Source organism: Fukomys damarensis, unplaced genomic scaffold, assembly GCF_012274545.1.
Source record: "Fukomys damarensis isolate Sample0158 unplaced genomic scaffold, DMR_v1.0_HiC HiC_scaffold_18, whole genome shotgun sequence".
Lineage (NCBI taxonomy): Eukaryota > Metazoa > Chordata > Mammalia > Rodentia > Bathyergidae > Fukomys > Fukomys damarensis.
Window position 1 is genome coordinate 47,572,119 of NW_022900930.1, and position 20,030 is coordinate 47,592,148.

General features: G+C 48.6%; 1 protein-coding gene across 4 annotated transcripts in view; it reads right to left on the reverse strand.

Moving 5' to 3' along the window:
- The window catches only part of Scara5 (scavenger receptor class A member 5), a 90,607-nt gene extending 87,680 nt beyond the window's left edge, over positions 1-2,927 (reverse strand). For all 4 annotated transcript variants that reach the window (XR_780100.3, XM_010623250.1, XM_010623272.3 and 1 more), the window contains exon 1: positions 2,515-2,927. Coding sequence is in view for 3 of the 4 variants with exons in the window: in XM_010623250.1 (XP_010621552.1) it covers positions 2,515-2,562 (48 nt within the window). In the remaining variant the exon portion in view is untranslated. The remainder of the gene's footprint in view (positions 1-2,514) is intronic.
- Between the last annotated feature and the right edge of the window lie 17,103 nt (positions 2,928-20,030).

Consider the following 20,030-nt stretch of genomic DNA (forward strand, 5'->3'; position numbering starts at 1 on the left):
CCTCGGACTTGGGAAATCCTGTGCTGCTGGAGGTGAACCCACTGTACATGTACAGCAGTGTGTGCATTTGGTAAGGCCCACCATGGGACAGGAAGGCCATCTTTCTGCTGGGGACCCGAGCAAGGCAGGCATTGAGGACTCTGGCTAGAAGGGATGGTCGGTATGGTATATTTCATTTCACCTCCAGAGTTTTTGAGTTGGGTTTCTTTGTATAATGAGAAAAATACTTTTTTAAAATAAAAAATTGCAAAGTATTTATTTACATACTTGTAAAACACTTCTTATCCTCACCCTTCCATATATGCTCAGGGGATTGAATCCAGAGCCTTCACACTGAGCTGCATCTCTAGCCCTTCTTAATTTGTTTTTAATTTTACTTTGAGGCGGGGTCTCCCTAAGTCACTGAGTTGCTTGGGCTGGGCTGGAACTTCCTGTCTTCTTGCCTCAGCCTCCCAGGGTGCTGGGATTCCAGGTGTGCACCAGCACACCTAGGTGTATTATTTTATTTTTTAAATGACGATTCTTTAGAAGATGACATATCCTAGGGGTTTGGGTCCCAGGCCCAGCACGCATAAGTCCATGGCCTAAGGGGCGACAGGGCAGTGCCTGCAGGTATGAGTGGGCATGGCCTGTGGGCCCCAAGGATTGTCTGTTCCTCTTCGCAGGTGGGGTGGGTGATGGGGAGGGAGTGAGAGGGACTTTTCTACTCTTTCTGAGTACGAGTCGCTCACCCCAGCCCTGGGATTCATGTGCACACACAGTGGGGTGTGCCCCATCTCCTGGGCCTTTCTTCCAGCGGTGGGAAGGACTGGAGAAAGTGGAGTCCAGGCTCCAGCACGGTCCTTTCTCCTGGCCAGATTGCTCCCACCCAGCTCCTCAGTGCCTCCCCCTGTGATGTTTTCTGTCCACAGCCTCTGCCCAGTACTCTAGGTGGGGCCCCAGGCCACTGGCCACTGCACAGCAAGAGGGGACCTCCCTGGTCTCTGGATCTGTGCACAGCGCCTCTCCCACTGGCCTGGCTCCTAGGGCCGGTGTCTCCTCTGCCTGCGCTAACCCTCGCTCTGCCAGAGGCAACAGCCAGATGTCACAGCGAGGACAAATAGGACGCTGCTGTCGGAGGGGTGGGGTGCGTCCTAGTCCTGGTCCAACCCCTTCATCCTACCCCATCCTCTCCCGGCCAGCTCCTGTGTCACACAGGCCCTGCATCTGGGCCCTTCTGGGGCACCCTCCAGGCCACTGCCTCTGCCTCCTCCCCACCCCTCAGCTGGTCTGAGAGAAGTCCTGGGTTGTGCAGGAGAGGGGCTGGGCCCGAGCCTGCCAGTTGTGAGCGAGATGGGCTTGGAAGTGCTCTTGGTTTGTTACTTAGAAATGAGAGCTACACACTTCATTCTGCCTGCCCTGGTTTTACTCAGGACTGCTTCTCTCTCTTGGGGAGCAGGAGGAGTGGGAATTTGGCCCTCAGATCATGGCTCTTTATCAGCTTTGGGCCAGTTTTGCGCTCTGGCGCATGGTGTAGCTGGCTGTCTGGTGTGGCAACCAGAGTGTAAAGCTCTGGCAGATGCTCATGACCAAAGGGTACTGACCGTTTGCCCAGCGCACTGTCCCGTGTCTCCTCCCAAGAGCGCTGCAAGGGGCAGACAGGTGCAGTGTCATTCCCCAGTTCCCATCTTAAAGATGAGCCAACCAAGACCAAAGAGGCAAGAACCAGTGGGCATCTGGGAGGAGACTCGGGACGAGGGCTGCCCACCAAGGTGCTGGCCCAGCTGCGGGAGCTTTGCCCAGGATGTGTGGTGGTATTCAGCGAAGAGGGTCACACCCCAGAGGGCCAGCAACACACTCTTCAGGTAGGACCAGGGCTCCTCTGCTCCTGTTACCTGGGGAACGTGGCCCGGCGTTCTGACCACACTCAGCCTGGAGTGCATCTCCTGCATGGTTCGGGATCCATGCAGCCTAGAAGGGCAGCTGGTGGCACAGCTGGTGAGAACACCCTCCAGCCAGGTAAAGGGTCTCAGGTTCCCTGAGCCAGTACCCAAAACAAGCTATGGGGGGTTCGATTTGTAAAGAGCAATTGTGAACGCAGTGTAGGGCCAGGGTTCGGACCCCGGCTTTCCAAGTCCTTCTCTGGGCATCAGAGGATGGGCTGAATTCTCCCTGCCAAGCGGGTGCAGGTTGCTCTAAACATGGGTCCAGCCTCTCACTCTGCAGGGCTCACAGCTTTCTGGGAGCTGCCTGGTCTCAAATGCATCCAAACCAAGTGGCAATCACTAGGAATGCGGCCCAGGGACAGACGTGTTCCGGAGGCTTTAAGCCCTTCCCTCCTTCCGCGTGGCCAGGTAACCGGCCGCTGGAGAGCGCAGGTGTTTTGTAAATAACCTGTTGCCCTGAGTGTCACGCCTGCACACGCTCGCAGCAGCTCAGAGAGAGCCCATCCCCGTCCCACCTGCTCCCGGAACAGGCTCCAGAGCCACGAACTGAGCCCAGGTAGGCGCCGGGACAAGTCAGCGCCGTACTCACCTGACGCCCCCGCGGAGGCCACAGAGCCTGGCGCTCAGTTCCCAGCATTCGCCGCAGTGGTCGGAGAGCCGGCTGCTGTCGCGCCGAGACCCGGGCAGTCCCTGGAAGCCTGTGTCCCCCGCCAGCCAAGTCCAGACGGAGTCATAGAAAGGCTACAAGGCGCCCGGGGACTTGGGGCGGGAGGCGCAGCCCGGGAGGCCAGGCTGGAGCGGGGGGGTCGGGGTGGGGGGCCAAGCGGTTGCAGGTCTGCACCTGGGACGCCCTGGCGTGGTGCTTCGTCCCTGTCAGCCGCGGGCAGCGACCTGGAGATGTCGCGGGGAGGCACCGGCGCCCTGCGAGGTTCTGACTGAGTGGAAGGCTCCTTATAAATCTCCGGGAGCAACGCGCAGGCTGGGCTGCTGGGGTCCGGAACACGGCTCCCTCTAGTGGCCACTCTCGGCATGACCGAGCCATTCGAACCGAGCCAAAGGGCCAGCTTTGGCCTGGGGACTACGGCCCCTGTTCTGAGAGCGCTGCTCCAAATACTCTTTGGCCTACTCCTCGGGAATGGCAGCTCGACCTGCAGGAAAACCGGTCTTGTAAATTTATTTATAGAACAGAATGGGCATCCCTCAATTCATCCACCAACTTGGCATAGAAATGCATTTTTCTGAGGTTGAATCTACCCCTAAAGGACACAGATTGGCCACACTGGGAATATTAGAAAGAGTGCCCAAGACCTCTGAAGGAACTTCCCAAAGTCGAGTTCAATACACCTCAGCAGCAAAGCCAGTCAGAATGCACGATGAGAAAGGCTGGTTGGCCACGAGGGATTTGTCATCTCAAACAGGAACTGGACTTGGGCAATTGCATTTTTAAAAAGGATCTAAGACGGCCATAATGGTGCAGGCCTGTAATCCTAGTACTCAGGAGGCTGAGGCAGGAGGATCACTTCGAGTTCAGGGCCAGCCTGGTCTCCATAGTGAATTCCAGGGCAGCCTGAACTACACAATGAGATCTTGTCTCAAAAACCAAGCAAACAAATCAACAAACAAAAAGAAAAGGAAATCTAACCAGATGTCAAGGGAGCGATTAAATTCAGGTTGGGGTGGTGGAATGCAGGAAGATATCTGAGAAATCCAAGAATTCTGTGAGCCATTTGTGTGGGCAGCAGCTCCCGGAGACACCCAGTCTCTGGGGCACAGTGCTCGGAAGGTAACCTTCCTAAATCAGACCCTGTTGTTGGTTAAACATTCAGGCTCAGACTTCGAACATGAGAATCTTCACCAGGCTCACCTCTGCCCACGGCACAGCTGCCAACCCACAGCTGAGTCCTTGGCAGTGCTTGTTCCTCCTCGCTGCCCCAGCTTGAAGCTCAGCAACTCCGGGAGAGAAAAGCAATAGCTCATAACCCTAATAATATTCATGAGTGGGGAGAGGAGGAAAAGGACAGGAAGAGGAAACATCTCTCTGCTCTTGCATGAACACATTTAACTGGACCGTCATTCCTGGGCTCCAGAGCCCCTCGTGGGTGCCGATATCTGTGGACGCTCAAGTCCCTTCCATGAAGCAGCACAGTGTTTGCACCTAGCCCAGGCATCCTCCCATAGGGTTCAGATCATCTTTAGATGTCTTTTTAAAAACCCAGGCAACGAACAACGATGGGAGAGAAAACTGCGTGTCCCGTACAGGTGGCATTTTAAAAAATATTTTTGATCCAGGGCAGAGGTGTGGAACCTGGGGTCCACACGGAGGGCCTGCGGTGCGAGCCTGAGGCAGGCGGTGCTACGGTGCCCATCTGAAGGAGGCAGACCGCGTGACTGGTCCCAGGTGCCAGGTCTGGCAGGGTGGAGCTAGAATTCAACACTACTTGGTTTGACTGCGGAGTCAGGGCTCACCGTCACCCCCTCTCCTACCTCTCACTAACACAATGTTTCTGTCCTCCACCAATTCATCAGCACTCCTAGGGATGGAGTCTGACAAACTGCCAGGAATGTGCTTGGAACCCAAATCCCAGGATCTTTAGTGCAGAGATGCGCGGATTAGCAAGAAGGGGATATCATAGTGAGTGCAGGGGCTAGAGTTTGTCCTCCCAAACTCACATGTTGGAGATGTAATTAATCCCTGATACAAAGGTGGTGGTGCTGTGGGGGGCAAGGCCTGCTGGGAGGTGAGGATCGGTGGCTATAAAGAGAGCGTTGGGCGTGGCAGTCTCTCTTCTGCCTCCTGACAGGAGGACTCAGCATTAGTCCCCTCCCCCTCCTGCATCCTTCACGCAGTGAGAAGGCCGCCCAGATGCCAGCACCTTGGTCTGGAACTTCACAGCTGCAGAAATGGTAGGAAATACATTTCCATTCATTATGAATAACCCAGCCTCACAATCCTGTTTTGTAGCACAAATGGACTCAGAGAGTCGGCAAAATGAGGAGAAATCCTACTTTACCTAAGGTAAAGACCCCCTTTCCATACACTTATGCCGCTGTGTCCTCACTAGCAGGGAAGGGGAAGGATGAGGAGAAAGATGGAGAGAGAGACCAGAGTAGCCTGCTCTGTGGGCGGAGCCTCTCCTCCCCTTCAGTAATTGATCAGACAGAGGAGAGGTGGTCTGGTTTTCTGCCCAAGGCCCATGAACAGGCATGGAACTGTTCAACTGTAAAACTGCAGGAAGAATGAAGTTTATACTTTAAATTCAGTGGCTCTGGGCCAGGAGCCTCTCTACCCCTCTTTTGTTTCTGGTTTATTTCACTCCTTATAGGAGGGGCAAGATCTGTCCAGAAGGATGGCTGTAACTAGTTCATTCTTTGTGATTTCTTTTCCTTTTGCTGAGTAGTATTCTGTTACGAGCCATGCTCCCTTTATCTCATCTCTTGTTGAAGCAGTTTCCAGTCTCTGCCTCTTTATGAGTAAAGTGGCCCAAGCACACGACAGACCACTTGATAGCAAGGACAGAAGTGGCCTGTGGGGGCAGGATTTCTGGTGGGCAGCCCATGGCTCAGATTGGACCTTCCTGCCTCCTAGTAACAGAATGGTCCAGCAGAGGCTTGCTGCCATTCGGTCACACACGGCCTCTGTGTCTGCGTCCTGACCCCGAGGTTTTAGGGAACGTGTCTGCATTGATGGAGGGTGGATTAGACACTGCGGTATCTATCAGGACCATGGAAGCAGAGGTTATGCAGTCTGTTATGGCTTGTGTTTAAATGTCCTCCCCACCCCCTGGAGCCTCATGTGGTCATAGGACTTTTTTCAGAGGTGGCTGAATCTAGAGTAGGTGGTGCTGGGATTAAGGGTGTGTGATTATTATACCAGTACACTGATTGGTTTGCCACAGCCCTAATCCCAGTAGTCTGGATAAGATAAAAGGAGCAGAAAGATTTTGTTAAGTGTTTCTTTGTTGCTTTTGGTACTATGTGGGCCCCATGAGCTGTTTCTCCTCTGTGATATCCCTCTGACTTGGGCTGCCCTGACTCGGAGCCAGCCGATTATGGGCTGAAACCTCTTCAGACTGTGAGGTAAACAAACCTTTTCCCCTTTAACTTTGGGTGTTGGATATTTTTTCTCAGCAATGAAAAAGTAATTAAGACCGAATTTGGTACCAGAAAAGAGGGATTGTTGCTGTGGCCATGTGTACCCGGCCATGTGGCTCAAGAGCCTTTGGAAGTAGTTTGTGTGAAGGAGAAGAGTTACGATAGGGTTGGAGATGTCAGCTGAAAAAGTAAAGTTGAAAGGTCTTAGGCTGTACTGTATGGGAGATTCTAGTCGAGCTCAAAAGACCAGAAAGCCAGTAAAGACCAGGCTCATTCTACTGGGAAGGACTGCATTGGCTGCTTGACTCCAGATGATGAGTGTTATGCCTTTACAGAAAGTTTGTCTCCATTTTGCTGGTGTCCAGAGATTGCCTGAGACTGAGATTAAGAGTGGGGGACTAATTAATCTTGGAGAAGAAATTTCAAGGAAGTCTAATGTTGAGGCAGTGGCATGGGTATGGTTGGGGGCATTTGCCAGATTTTTGTTGAGAATCAAGAAAAAATAGCCCAGCAGAATAATTTAAAACACTTTGAGTTTGGTCAGAAAGGAAGCTCCAGTAAAGTTGTAGCCTATAGAGAAGAGGAGATTTTGATTCCTGAGAAGGAACAGGAGAATAGAAAAGATGCACTAGGACTCCACCTTTTGCACCCTCAAAATTTCAAAAGTGAAAGATTTCACTTTGAGAAGAGAGTCCCAGAACACATATTCCAGAGTGGTACCAATCTAGGGAGGTTGTTCTCAGGATTTGGTTCACAGGCACAGGATCCCTGCAGCCAAGAGAGAAGGGAGCCTGGCTACTGCTCCAGCTGGCAGTAGACCTTGGCGTCATCCACATGGTGCTGGTTTTAGGCACGGGCAGAATGCCAGAGTTGTGAAGTCAGGAAGGCTTCCACCCAGATTTCAGAAGAAGGCCAGGCAGGGCGCCCCTGAGAGGGCCTTGTGTGAAGCTGCAAGTGTGAAGCCAAAGGCACAGTGGAGACCCCCGAGGGCTGGAGAAACCAGGAGTGAGGATCATCTGAGGAAACTTGCAAAGGCGGGAGCAGAGCCAGCCCACGAGAGAAGCCCTAGGAGCTCCAACCACCAAAAGTTCTGTAGGGGTGTAGACACTCAAGCCCTTTGGAGTTGACAGCTTGCCACACATTGTCGGGAATGCTGGAAGTGGAACTGTGGGATTTAGTATCTACCCTTCTGGATTTTGGTCTTGCGTTGTTCTCATTCCTTGCTATCTCTCTGCTTGCAACCTTTGGGATGGAAATGTCTAACTTGTGCCATTGAATGTTGAGTGTTTAATTTTCTTTTTATTGGTACAAGTGCTTGCAGCTAAGAATTTGCCCTAAATCAAAGAGAGACTTTGGACTTGGACTTTTCAGCAATGCCAAAACTGGTAGGACTTTGGTAATTCTTAGAGATGAACTAAGCGGCTTTTGCATAAAGGAATGTGTTGTGCCCAAGTCGCAAAGTCCCCAAAGACCACCAAGGAGTCAGGTCCGATGCAATTGCAAGAGGAGTTTATTGCAAGCTCAAGCCTGGACTCTCAGCTGTCACTGTCACAGCGGCTTCAGACTGAAAGTCCAGATCCAATTTTGAACCAAGTTTATATAGGATTTTTCTGTTACTATTTTTAGTTTTCCCTTATCATCAAGGGGCATCAGGAGGGCACATTGGAACATGACCTCATGCTTACATTTGCAAAATTATCATGGGGTACTGGGAGGGTACGTATTGGAAAGTTACCTAAGGCCTTCATTAGAGAATTCCTCTTTTCAGTAGACAATTAATTCCCCTTTTCATTAAAGAATTAATTCCTCTTTCATTAGATTATCTGATTTTTTTGCTAAGATATATGACTATCTATGTCCACTACAATTAACCCCATATCAGCTACAACCAATTCCTATATTCACTGAATTACATAAAAAGAAGCTCATCTTAAAAAGAGAAACAGAAGCAGGGTGGAGATGCCCTAAAAGAGGAACTGCAATTGTCAAAGCGCAGAGAAACTGCCACATAGAATGGAATTCCTCAGAAAGGAACCCTTGCATTCACTCTATTCTGGGTAAGGGGCATGGAGCCCACCGTGACCTGGAGACTTGGTCCTCACAAATGTATACAAGTCTTGGGATGGCCAGGGGCAGAATGTTAGGGTTTGAGTCTAGATGTCTCCCCAGAGCCTCACGTGGCCATAGGTGGCTTTTTCAAAGGAGGCTGAATCTATAGTGTGTGATCCTGGGATTAAGAGTGTGTGATTACTAAACCAGTACCCTGGTTTGGCAATGCCCTAATCCCAAGTCTGGATAAAATAAAAGGGGCAGAAAGACGCTGTCTGTGTTCCTGTGTTGTTTTTGCTACTGTGTGGCCACCATAAAGTGATTCTGCTCTGTGATGCCCCTCTGCCATGTCCCACTCTGCATTGGAGCCAGCCAATTATGGGCTGAAACCTCTAGACACTGTGAGCTAAAGATATCCTTTCCCCTTTAACTCCAGGTGTCGGGTATTTTGTTTCAGCAATGTATACAGGAAGTGACTTTGATACAGTCTAAGCAAGTACCGTGGAGGAGAGAGCTTTTGCAAAACTGAGAGCTTGCCACGGTGACCACAGCAGCTCGCACTTATCAAATGTCAGCCGTTGCTACTATTCTTCAGAGTTGACACCCCCTGACAAATGGGATGCTAATTGCTTTGTGGGTCTCTCCACTGTCCAGCTGCTGACAGCTGGCACAGAGTTCAAGGCAGGAGAAGCAAAAACCTTGGCCTTGTGACGCTCCTTGCTTCTCACCCGTCGTGGCATCCCCCCAACCATCTGCTTGTATCCCTGTGCTCAGCTCATTGGACCTGTTTCCCACCAGGTGTGAGGATGAGGAATTGCATTCAGCAGCCCAGGGCTCCTGACACTGGCCCAGGACATAGGCAGGAATGCAGATGATCCTCATCACCGCTGTGTGTGTGGGCCAGAGACCCAAGACCAGGACATGCCTGGAGCTCCTTGTAGTGTCAAATTCAGTACCCAGGGTACTCTCTAAGGGTATTTGTCTTGGAATGGAAATGGCCTCAATTTTGCTTGGTAATTAGATGATGAAGTAATCTTTAAGTGAGTAATTTGCAATTGGTAGCCAAACATGTTCGTTCAAATAAATCATAAGAAATTTCTCAAAACAGGGTGAAACTTTGGGGCCAAAACCCTCAAGAAGAGATTTAGTGGATAAATGTGAAACAGTCACCAGTGCTTTAATGACTTCCTGCATACAGGATGAGGAATATCAAGCTTCTCAAGGACTCATATGAAAAAACATCTCACTTGTGAGATGCCTTTGACATTGATGTAAGAGTTGAGGAAACAGCTATTTTAAAACGTAGACTGCATTAGTGGGCAGAAAAATGGAAGCTCAAGAATGCCTGAATTCTGCATTAATGAGATCATACTTGTTGCTCTGAGTTCAGTTATAGGGGCATTTGACTGAAAGATTGAGTCAAAAGACAGAGGGTGAGCAGAGTGGTGCAGGATCTAGAAACTAGCAGGAAAGGGCTCTGTTTAGCCCTGTGAAGAAGTCACTCAGATGGCATGATTCAGGGATCAGGTATGTGAGGGGCTGTCCTGAGGTGGTGTTAGGTTTTCCCTAAAGTGTCGCCAGTGACAGAGCCTGGGACTGGAGCTGGACAGGAGCACCACACGAGGATTTTATGCACTGAGAGACTGACGGGGCCCAGTGACTTTGGATGCCTCTCCCAAGCCTGTGCAAGGAGCTTTCTCCTCCCCAACAAGAGGTCACTTGTAACTGATCTCACGATACACACACTTTGGTTGGGGGAGAGAAAGAACATTGCTTGTATGCTTTCAATGGTAAGAACTAAGAAGAGGAAATATTACATCCAATAAACATTATAAGTAATATTACAGCTCTGTACACTGCATACGATGCCAAAAACAGAGAAAGGGGGAAACTAAAAGAATGATGTAGTTTTTTAAAAGAGGGAAATGGTCAATAAATGGAAAAAGAGGAAGGAAGGAGAGAGGAAGTAGAGGAAAAGGATAAGAACTAGAATATAAAGTGATGTAATCTTTTTTTATTTTTCTCCTCTTTCCTGAAGCATAACTTACACATGGCTAGTGAAAATGGGTGTTTTCTTTCTTAAATTTAGATTGCATGTTTAGCAAAGATATGTATATATGCATTTCAGTAATATTTTTAAATAATCAAATGATTCTACAAGGCTTGTGGAGAAAGCAATAACTCCTTCACCTTTCACCCTATATCCTGCTTCCCTTGGGCCCTCATTTCAAACCCTGCCACAGTTACTTTTTATTTTTATTTGTTTTTATCTTTTTTTTGTTTGTACTAGGAATCGAACTCAGGACCTTGCACATGCAAAGCAGTTGCAGTACCGCTGAGCTAAATCCCCAGCCCCATACAGTTACTTTTTAGACTTAATCTCTGCATTTCTAAATAACATGGTTATACTATTTTTTCAGTTTTATGCATTATTCTATTCCACTGTGGATAAATGAATTTGTTTTCTTTTACTACATCTCCCATCCTGTCCCTCTACTACAGTGATGTTATCCTTTGACTAGATCATTTCTCAGTGTACTTTATCATGATTAACAAAATACTATTCACAGTCAAACTACACAGAATACAGTAAATTTCCCAATAAAGTCAACATTGAAACTAACCGTTGAATTTGATTTGGTTCTTGTCCAATTCAGTTTGGGACCAGAATGGTGGAAAGAATTAAGTTTGCGAACCAAGGTACCACTGTACTTTCTTCTTTCATTTTGTAATCCACATTTTTATCAGTTTCATCTTGATACAGTCAAATGCAACAGGTAAGGTAGTCTACTAATTTTATCATTTCATAGATATTGTCCCCAAACTTTCTGAGTTGCTTCACATTAACCCAATTTTTCCCAACATTGGCTATGGCTTTCTTGTCACCTTGGTCCTGGGACTTCTCTTTGATATTTCTTGGGTTAGAACCTCTGTTATCTTAGTATCTAATTTTTTTCTCTCCTTGTTTATTTTTGTTTTTATGGAGCTCACTTTTGGGAGGATACATCTTTCTAGGTTTTGCATATCTGAAAATACCTTTAATTTTAATCTTTACCTTTGAGTGATAGTTTATCTGGGTATAAAAGTCTACATTGAAACTCCCCCCTCCAAAATTTTGAAAGCATTATTCTATTGTCATCTAGCTTGCAACACCACCAAGTCCACAGCCACCTGCATTCTTGATCCTTTACATATCACCATTTTGTTTTCCTCTGTAGAATTTTTGAGAATCTTCCCTGTGTCTATTATTTTGGAATTTTACCAAGACAAACATTGATGTGGGCCAGTTTTCACCTATCATACCAGACCTTAACATTCAATTAAACTTCTGGTCTGGAACCTCAAGTTCCAGAACCTTTCTAGGAAATTTTATTTTAAAACATTATTTTTCATTACTGGAGATCAAACCCAGGGCCTTCACACTGAGCTACATCCCTACATCCCCAGCCTTTTTTCTTTCTTTCTTTCTTTCTTTTTTTTTTTCTGAGATGGTCTCACAAGTCAGTAAATTACCCAGAATGGTCTCAAACTTGTGATCCTTCTGTCTCAGTTTCCCAGAGTGCTGGAATTACACTCAATTATTTCCTGAGTTAGTTCCCTCTCTTACTTTTTTTTTTTTCTTGTCTTTTTCATAAACTCTTATTTTTCAGATATTGGGCTTCCTAGTCAACTTTTCTTAATTTCCTCTCCTAGCTTTCATTTTCTTATCTTTCTTTGAGGCAGAGCTTATCTTTAGGGACATTTCTGTTATCTTTCAAATCTTTTAATTTTTAAAAAGATTTCTGTCAACAAATATTTTTTATTCTCTGGCAGTTTCTTGTTTCCTAATCATCCTTTCCTCATAATACTCTATTCTTGCTGTCTGGCATCTTCAGTCTTTGGTCTGGAGGATCCAAACTTGGCCGCCTATATTCTGGGAGCTGAAGTGGGAAAGAGAGCTAGTAAGGAACCTCAGCATTCAGTACTCACACTAGCCAACTTGTTTTCAGTGTGATCAGTATGGCATGGCCAGGTGTGATGCCCCTGAACCAGAAACCCTCCTGAGTAGTCTATAATTTTCTTTAAGGTGGGGATTGTTTAAGGGATGTTTGCCTCGGACTGTGGAGCAGAAGGGCCAACAGAGAATTAAGCCACTCCATAAGCTGATTCTCAACCAAGCTTACAGTTTGAAGCTCCCCCTGCTCCCTTCCTCAAGGGGTACTTGGTGTTGTCAGTTACTGAGACTGGGGGTGTTTACAGTGTGTTTAGTTATCATTGCTGGGTAATGAATCACCCCAAAACCTTAGGACATGAAACAAAACCTTTTTATGTGGTTCAAGGAGTCCACAAGTTAAGGAAGCATCCAGTGTCTGGGGCCTCAGCTGTGTGGATTCAGATGACTGGAGGTGACTCAAATGGCTAAAGCCTGGGACAGGTGGTACTGAAGGGTCTATTTCCAATCTAGGGCTTTTGTCACCTCTCTGGGACCCAGGCTGTAATGCTGTGAAGGCTGAGAGGGCACACCCTCAGAGCACGCATCCCTGGACTGCAGGGCAAGGGCCTGCTCTTTCCACATGCACTTCAGATATTCTGTGCATCACTTCTGCTATACACTGTACATGGGAAAAGTCACAAGTCCTCTCAGACCCAGGGGAGAGGACATGGATGTCACCTTATGCAGTAGAGGCAGACAAGAATTTCAGGGCTCTGTTTTCAAACTGCCACATTAGGTTTCAGATCAGATTATTCCTCAGCCTCCCTGCTTTCTCCACTTCCAATTTAAGAGTCCACTTTCTGGAATCTTTCAGATCAGTTCACTGTTGTGCTTTCCAGCTTCTCTAAGCGTGTTGCTTTGTCTCTTCAATATTCTCTTTGACTGGATTTATGCCTGAGAAAAACCCTTTTACAGCTGATGTAGCGAGATTCTAAAGGCAAAGGAATTAATTGCACCCTACCTGCCATATTTAACCAGGAGTCTCTTCCATTCATCTCTTCCATTTTAAAAGTCCTTTGTGCATTTATTTTACACTAATTCACTAGTGTGATTGTATCACCTGTGACTGTTTTGAGTCAATGTTTCAAATGTCACTGTGCACTTGGCTGCACCTAGATGTTTCACCATGCAGGTCACCCTCCTCTGCACAACCCAGGCTTTCTTTTAAAAGAGCCCATTAAAATGCACCACCTGGCAGGCTCCCCATACTGCCAGACAGTTGTCCCCTTGGTCTGGATACAGCTCTTCTCCGTTGCAGTCTGAGACCAAATGAGTTTACTAAACTGCAGTTCACACTGTGCCTGACACAGAGCCAGAGTTGCCCAGATCACTGGGAAGCCAGATCTGTTTGTTTCCCATCTAGTTCCTGTGCAACTGACTTATGGACTCTGAGAGGAATGCTTTATATTTATCCTCAGTTATATTTCATCTTGCCAGCTTCAGTGCATGACTTCAGCCAATCAAGATCTGTTGAACTTCGATTCTGCTCTCTGGTATTAGCTGAATGTGGTTGTGTCATTTGCAACTCTGGCCAGCCTACCATCTGCTTCAACCAAGTGAGCCCTTGGCAGTGGGCTGAAAATCTTGCGACCGAAGCTGTGGGCAACTCTGGCAGCTTTCTCTCTCTCTTTCTCAAACATGAGGCTGAGCCATTGGTAACTCTGCCTGGCCCTTTTAATTCATCTTCATCTTGTATCTACTTGGCATTCAGTCCATATTTATCCATCGTGGACACTGGAATGTCATGGGTCTTTGGCTTCTTTATGTCTATGGAAATTGTTTACAATATATAAATAGATCATTTGAGACATGTCAAGGCCAAAGAGCAGAAGACAACAGCCACTGAGTAGGCAGCTTATTACTCACAATTCCCAAGAGAAGAAGGTGTGCCAGGCCACAGGGGACCAAAAAGGAAGCAACAGCGCTGCTCAGGAAGCCAGGAGAGAGAGGGGAACTATAGGCAAGAGCTAGAAAGAGCCAGGTGAAGCAGAGTAAGCAAGCTTGGGCACGGGGAGTGGCAACCATTTCGGCAGGCCGGGCAGGTAGGGTTGTCCCTAGCTCTCTGGTACCTGCCTGAGGGTGATCAGGGAAGACAGAGAATGGCCCATAAGAAAGACACTGGGAGTGTGGGCCCTGGAGTAGTCTGCACTGAAAAGCACACTTGGCTTGAGAGAAAGCAGCTTACTCTCTAGGAACTGTTGAGCCCTGGGGAGGGCAATCCTCCCAGGGTCAGCCAGGCCCAGATTTTCAAGCATCAGGGCAGGCGACGTGAAAGACAAGGCAGATACACAAATGCAATGTACTTGTTCCTTGGGCTAATGTCATTTTAAGGCGCAGGGAAGTCCTGCCTCAGAGTTCGTGACATCGTGGGTCTCTCCCCTCTCTTACCAAAAGGAGAAGAGGTGAAGATGCTGGAATAATGTGGCTGCTATGTCCAGGGGCCTCCGATGACTCCTCTCTGCTCTTGAGCACTGGAGACCCCGTGGGGCAGTAGCAGAGGTTCAGTATACAAGGTATGGCCAACATCCAAGTGTCGCTTCCCACCAGGGTCCTCGGCATGTGTGTTCCTGTGTGCAGGTGCCTCTCAGGGTAGACCCTTCCTGGCTGCATGAGGTCCCCAGTTGTGAAATCCCACTGAAACAGTGCAAGGAAAGCTCAAAGCAAAGTTCAGGGATGTGAGCTGGAATCAAGTCCTGCTGGGATTAAGCGTCTGTCTGCTAAGAACCACTGAGATAAGAACACCCCAGCTGTTAGCCAAGCTGAGTGTGCGTTCTGTGCTGTAAGCCTGTTTTCCCTTCCCTGGAACGGGTGTGTTCGGCCTCGCTCTCAGCTGTGGCACACACAAGCACAGTGGCTCACCCACCAGGAAGTTAGCAAGGAGCGGCTCGTAGAGAGCAGCTGCTGGGGCAGATCTCTGCTGGAGGCCAGGAAAATTGCTCCTTCACCCCGGCTCTCTGTGTCCCTGCCTGTCACCAGAGGAAGCCAGCAAGGAAGCAGGCGAAAGTCTGTGTGGCTTTCTAGACTCTCCGATCGGGCACTTTCTTTGGCCCTGCCCACTCTCTGCAGATGGAAAGAGAAGGCTTCTCCTGCCTGGCATCCCTGCAGGTGTCCCGGGCTCCCAGCAGGCATGTCCCAGAGCAGACTGATTCAAAGGAATGGACCCTGTTGTCCTTCTGACTCCTGCTTTCTGGCTGCAGGTAGTTTGGCTGAAGGATCCTTCCTTTGGAACACGATCTCTGAGGGAAAAGCAGTCTTCTGGTTTTCCTTTCCCTGCCACACCTTCTAAAATCAGGCACACACAGAGCCTGTTCCACTGTGTGGCTAATCTTCAGGCTGGTGGCCACGGGCCCATCAGTGGGGTTGACACCCAAGTATCCAAGTGTGGACAACCAGGCCCACTCCACTGGGCTCTGTACCCGTCAGGCTGCCTGGCCTCAGCTGGCATCATGCCGTCTCGGGTTACTAGATGAGCTCAGTGCCCATGCCTGTCTCTGGGGGTGCAACCTGTGGGTCAAAAGGGCATCTTTCCGACTGTCCATGGCAGCTTGGCCTCACCCCAGACCTCTAGTCCCCACCTTCCCCACTTACCCAAGAAAATCGCTCCGGGCCCCTAGGAGCCTCAGGCATTGCAGCTCTTTGAGCTGGTGGGTATGAAGCTGGGAGCCCATTCAGCAGGGCCAGCAGTGGGGTGCAGCAGGAGCAGGAATGGGGTGGCAGGAGGGACTCCTCCCATAGGCGTCCTTCAGGAGACCCATTACGGTTTAGCCCTAGATTGTCCCCCCAAAGTTTCACGGCTTCAGAGGTGGAGCTTGTGGAACAGCATCGGACCGTGCTCCCCTCTCTGCCTCACCCTGCTCTCTGAGAAAGCCAAGCCGCAGAGGTCCTGCACTCCCTCCCCTGCTGGGATCTGCTCTGGGATTGACCTGGGAGGGCAGATTTTGAGCCATGAAATATGAGCACCAGATTAGGGGCCTGACGGAAACCGGCCAGGCTTTCCTCTCGCTGCTTCCCTGGGTGCCTTTTGTTCGCGTTCCCACTACTCTTCTCTCCTGCAGGGCTCCTGCAGTCACGGAGCCGTTCCGCATCTCCACACCCCCAGACCTGCACACCTAACCACACCCTCGTCACCTGCAGCAGAGCTGCCCCGTGTGCCGGGATGCTGGATCCTAACGCACAGAAGCCTGGGGCGCCGCATCTCTGACCTGTGCTACCAGAAAGCAGTGATTGAAAGCAACAGAAACGCTTGATGGCTGAGTGCTCTTCCCACAGACCTGATTAAATAGCTGTGCAGAGCAAGATCGGCTTGGGCTCCACAGATGACTCAAAAGTGCAGTGGAGAGTACAGTGTGGTCACACAGGCCTGTCATCCCAGTACTCAGGAGGCTGAGGCAAGAGGATCACCCTGAGTTTGAGGACAGCCTGGGCTACATAGCAAGACCTTGTCTCAAAAAAAAAAAAAGGAAGAAGAAGAAGCAAAAATGTCAATATCAAAAGTGCAGTGGGGGACAAAGACTATGCCCTAATATCTACCCAAATAGTGCACATGAATGTCACTATCAAAAGGACACAAACTGCAGCCAGGCATGGTGGCTCACGCATGCTGAGGCTGAGGCAGGAGGACTGCAAGTTTGAACCTAGCCCAGCAAATTAGCAAGGCTCTGTCTTGAAAATAAAAAATAACTGAGGATGAAGCTCAGTGCAAAGGTCCTGGGATTAAAAAAAAAAAAATGACAAATTGAATAGTCTCAGGAAGATACAAAAAAAAAAATGACAAATTGAATAGTCTCAGGAAAAAAAAAAAAAAAAAAAAAAAAAAAAACAAACAAACAAACAAAAACAGAGCTGAGCCGAGGATTTGGCTCAGTGGTTTTTGCCACCTGCCCTGCAAGCGCAAGGTCCTACATTAGATCCCCGGTACAAAAAAATAAAATAAAAAACAGAGCTAAGTGTAAGCCTTAACTGGCATTGCTTACGCTTTGTGAAGGACACTGTAGTTCTGAGTTTCAACAACTCTGTCGATTTCTTTAGGAGAGGGCGGGAGGGAGAGGGAGAGGAGGGTGTAGATTCATGCGATTCTGCCCTCCCCCCCACAGCGAAGCCCGAAGGAAAAGATCAGGGCACATAATTGTCCCCTTTCCAATAGCAACAACTCATTTTCTTCCTGGGGGGCCGTAAGTGGAAGCTGTATTATAGAGATTCTGTGGCAAGATTTTAAAATAGAGATTTCAAGTGGCTCTTCTGGTAGAGGGCACCTAGAACCAGATTTCATGGGTCATTATCCATTTTCTCTGGGCCCCTAATCAGATTAAGCCAAGCGGTGCCGCGCAGGGGGGAGATCCTGGGTTATAACAAGAAAATAAACAGACACACATTCATGCTGCTCTGTCTAATTCAGTTGGGGTGGGAAGAAATGGAAGAGAAGCAGGAGGAGCAAAGGGCAGCTCATGACCCTAAGCATACTTGGTACAATGCTTTCCGAGAATTTGAGGAGCAGAGGTCCCCTTGCAACTGTCTCAGCAGCATGGAAACGCGGGCACTAATGGATGTCAATAATGCCATAGCACCTGCCAGGCTGGTGGCACATTCTTATAATCCCAGCACCTGGGAGGCTGAGGCAGGAGGATAGCTGCAAGTTCAAGGACAGCTTGAACCACATATTGAGGCCCTGTCTCAATGAACAGAATAATAATAACATAATAACCCCTCACTTCCCAGTGGCGGTGTGAGGCAGTGACATATCCCACCAATACCACATTCTCTATGCCATGTGGCACCAGAAAGTGGGTTGTTGTTTCTCTATGTAGCTAATTTTTTCTTGGCTAGTCTTAAGTGTTTGATTTGCATTTGTTTATTGTTTTTTATTATAATCACCAACGCATTGATTTTATTAATCCAGTTTGGGTGATGTGCTTTCCCTAAGGATCATTCCCCTGCTCCCCTTTGTTATAAAGTAACCTTATAAGGGGCCAGAGATTTAGCCCAGTGGTTCTGCCTCACAAGTGCAAGGTTCCAAGTTCAATGCACAGTACCAAGATAAATAAATAAATAAAGTAACCTTATGAGCGAGTCAGAGCCATCGTTTGTGACGACTGTCCTTTGACAGGTCAAGAGTGGCACCTCCCTGGAGGGTTGCTGGCAGGTGGCATTACGATGGGTAAAACAGAAGTCACCTCTGTCACCTGGCTTTCATGGTGACAGCCCAGAGCAGGGGGGATGAATGCAGACACAGCTGTTCTGAGGAAGGGTCCAGAGTACTCTTCCCACGTGGGACCTGAGCAGCTCGGGCTCCCAGAGACCAGGGCTGCTCCAGGGGACTGCAGGGCCCCAGTGTCTGCTGTTGGAGATGCTGACGTGGCAGTAACACCCATTCCCCACTGTGGCAGTGACAGATCTGGACAAGTGAGGGTGTCCACCACCTTCCGGGGGGAGCCTGCGCTCTGGAGCTCAAGGTGGAAAAGGGTGGAACCCCCAACAGAGGGCTGCAGAGCTCCTGGGAAGGGACTGCGGGGGTGCTGCTAGGACGAGGAAGGCCATGATTAGGAGAGACAGGGAGGGGGCAGGCAGGAGGGGACCCAGGAGGTCTCAGCCTAGAGGGCCTTGGCCCTCAGTAGTTCAGTCTGTCCAGGTAGGTGGGAGAAGTTTAAACAGAAGGTATTTACCTCCTGAAATGCAGTAAGAGTCAGCTCCTCTCTCCCTCCTGCACTACACTGTAAAAATATCTTTGGCCACCCTGGACACCAGCAGCCAAGGACAGGGACGTCTTCTCAGGCTTAAAAGATTGGGAGGGTGGCTTAGGATGGTCCTCAGCCTCCCTGCGCTACACACCAACCCTGAAGGCCACACTGTGTCAGGTTTCCCGTGTCTAATCAGCCTATCAGCCGCAAATTCCCACTTTTTCACTCAGAAGGGATGTGGGACTTTTGTTGTTGTTTTAGCCAAAGATGTGTAGTCTAATCCTAATCGTGGAAGAGATATCAGACAAACTCACATGTTACAGAGTAGCTGGCCTGTTTCTCTCAAAAATGCCAGTGAGACAGAAAGACAAAATATCAATGTTATGAAAGACAAACAAAGGTAAGGAACTGGTCCAGATTAAAGGCATTAGATATGTGATAAGTAAGTGTCAAAGATGATCCCGTGGTGGACAGTGGTTGCCCCATAGGCTGTAACTGATGACATTGGACTGCTATGATGTGCTATGCCCCCCACTCTCCAGCAAAGCTAAAAGCAGTGTGTCTGCCCCATCACAGGCTGGAACTTCCAAAACTCTGAGTCAAAACACGCTTCTTCTCTTAAGCTGATTGTCTCAAGTGTTTCTTAAAGTGACGAAAAGCTGACCAACACACCTTGTAACAGAATTCTTAAGTTTATCCCAAATGGGGAAAAAAAAAAACACATAAATGTATATATAAGAATGGTTTCACCAATGTTATTTACAATGGAGAAAACAGTATCATCTAAATGTCCAAAGTTAGGACAATGGCTAGATAAATGGTAGCACACGTACACATTAAAATGAAGATACTGTGTAGTCACTTGGAGTCAGGTATCAAAGACACTCCTGCCCACCTCCCAGTCCTCCAAGTAGTGCGTCTTCTCTCCTGTCCCCTGTACCATCAGGTGTTCCCTGAATCCCAATCTTGCACCCTGTCTTTCCCAGCCAGCCTCCCTTCTCCTGAACGCCCACAGCGGAGCCCTGGTAGAGACTGAGCAACATGAAGCTATCAACCTCCTGAACCAGTGGCTCTCATTCTTGGATTTCCTATGATCTCTGTGTGAAGCTTTTGGGCTCCAACCTTGGTGTTTAAGGTTTTTCTTATTTTTTATTGCTGCAGTCTGAACCACTTTCCTGGATTTATGTCCATGCCAGGAATCAAGACTCAGCCCCAGCGTCCTTTCTGCTGTTAGTCCCCTGCAGCGGGAGTGTCCTCCTGCCTGACAGCTCCTACAGTCTTCCAGTAGAGACTGAACAGCCCCACTTCCTAAGCTCC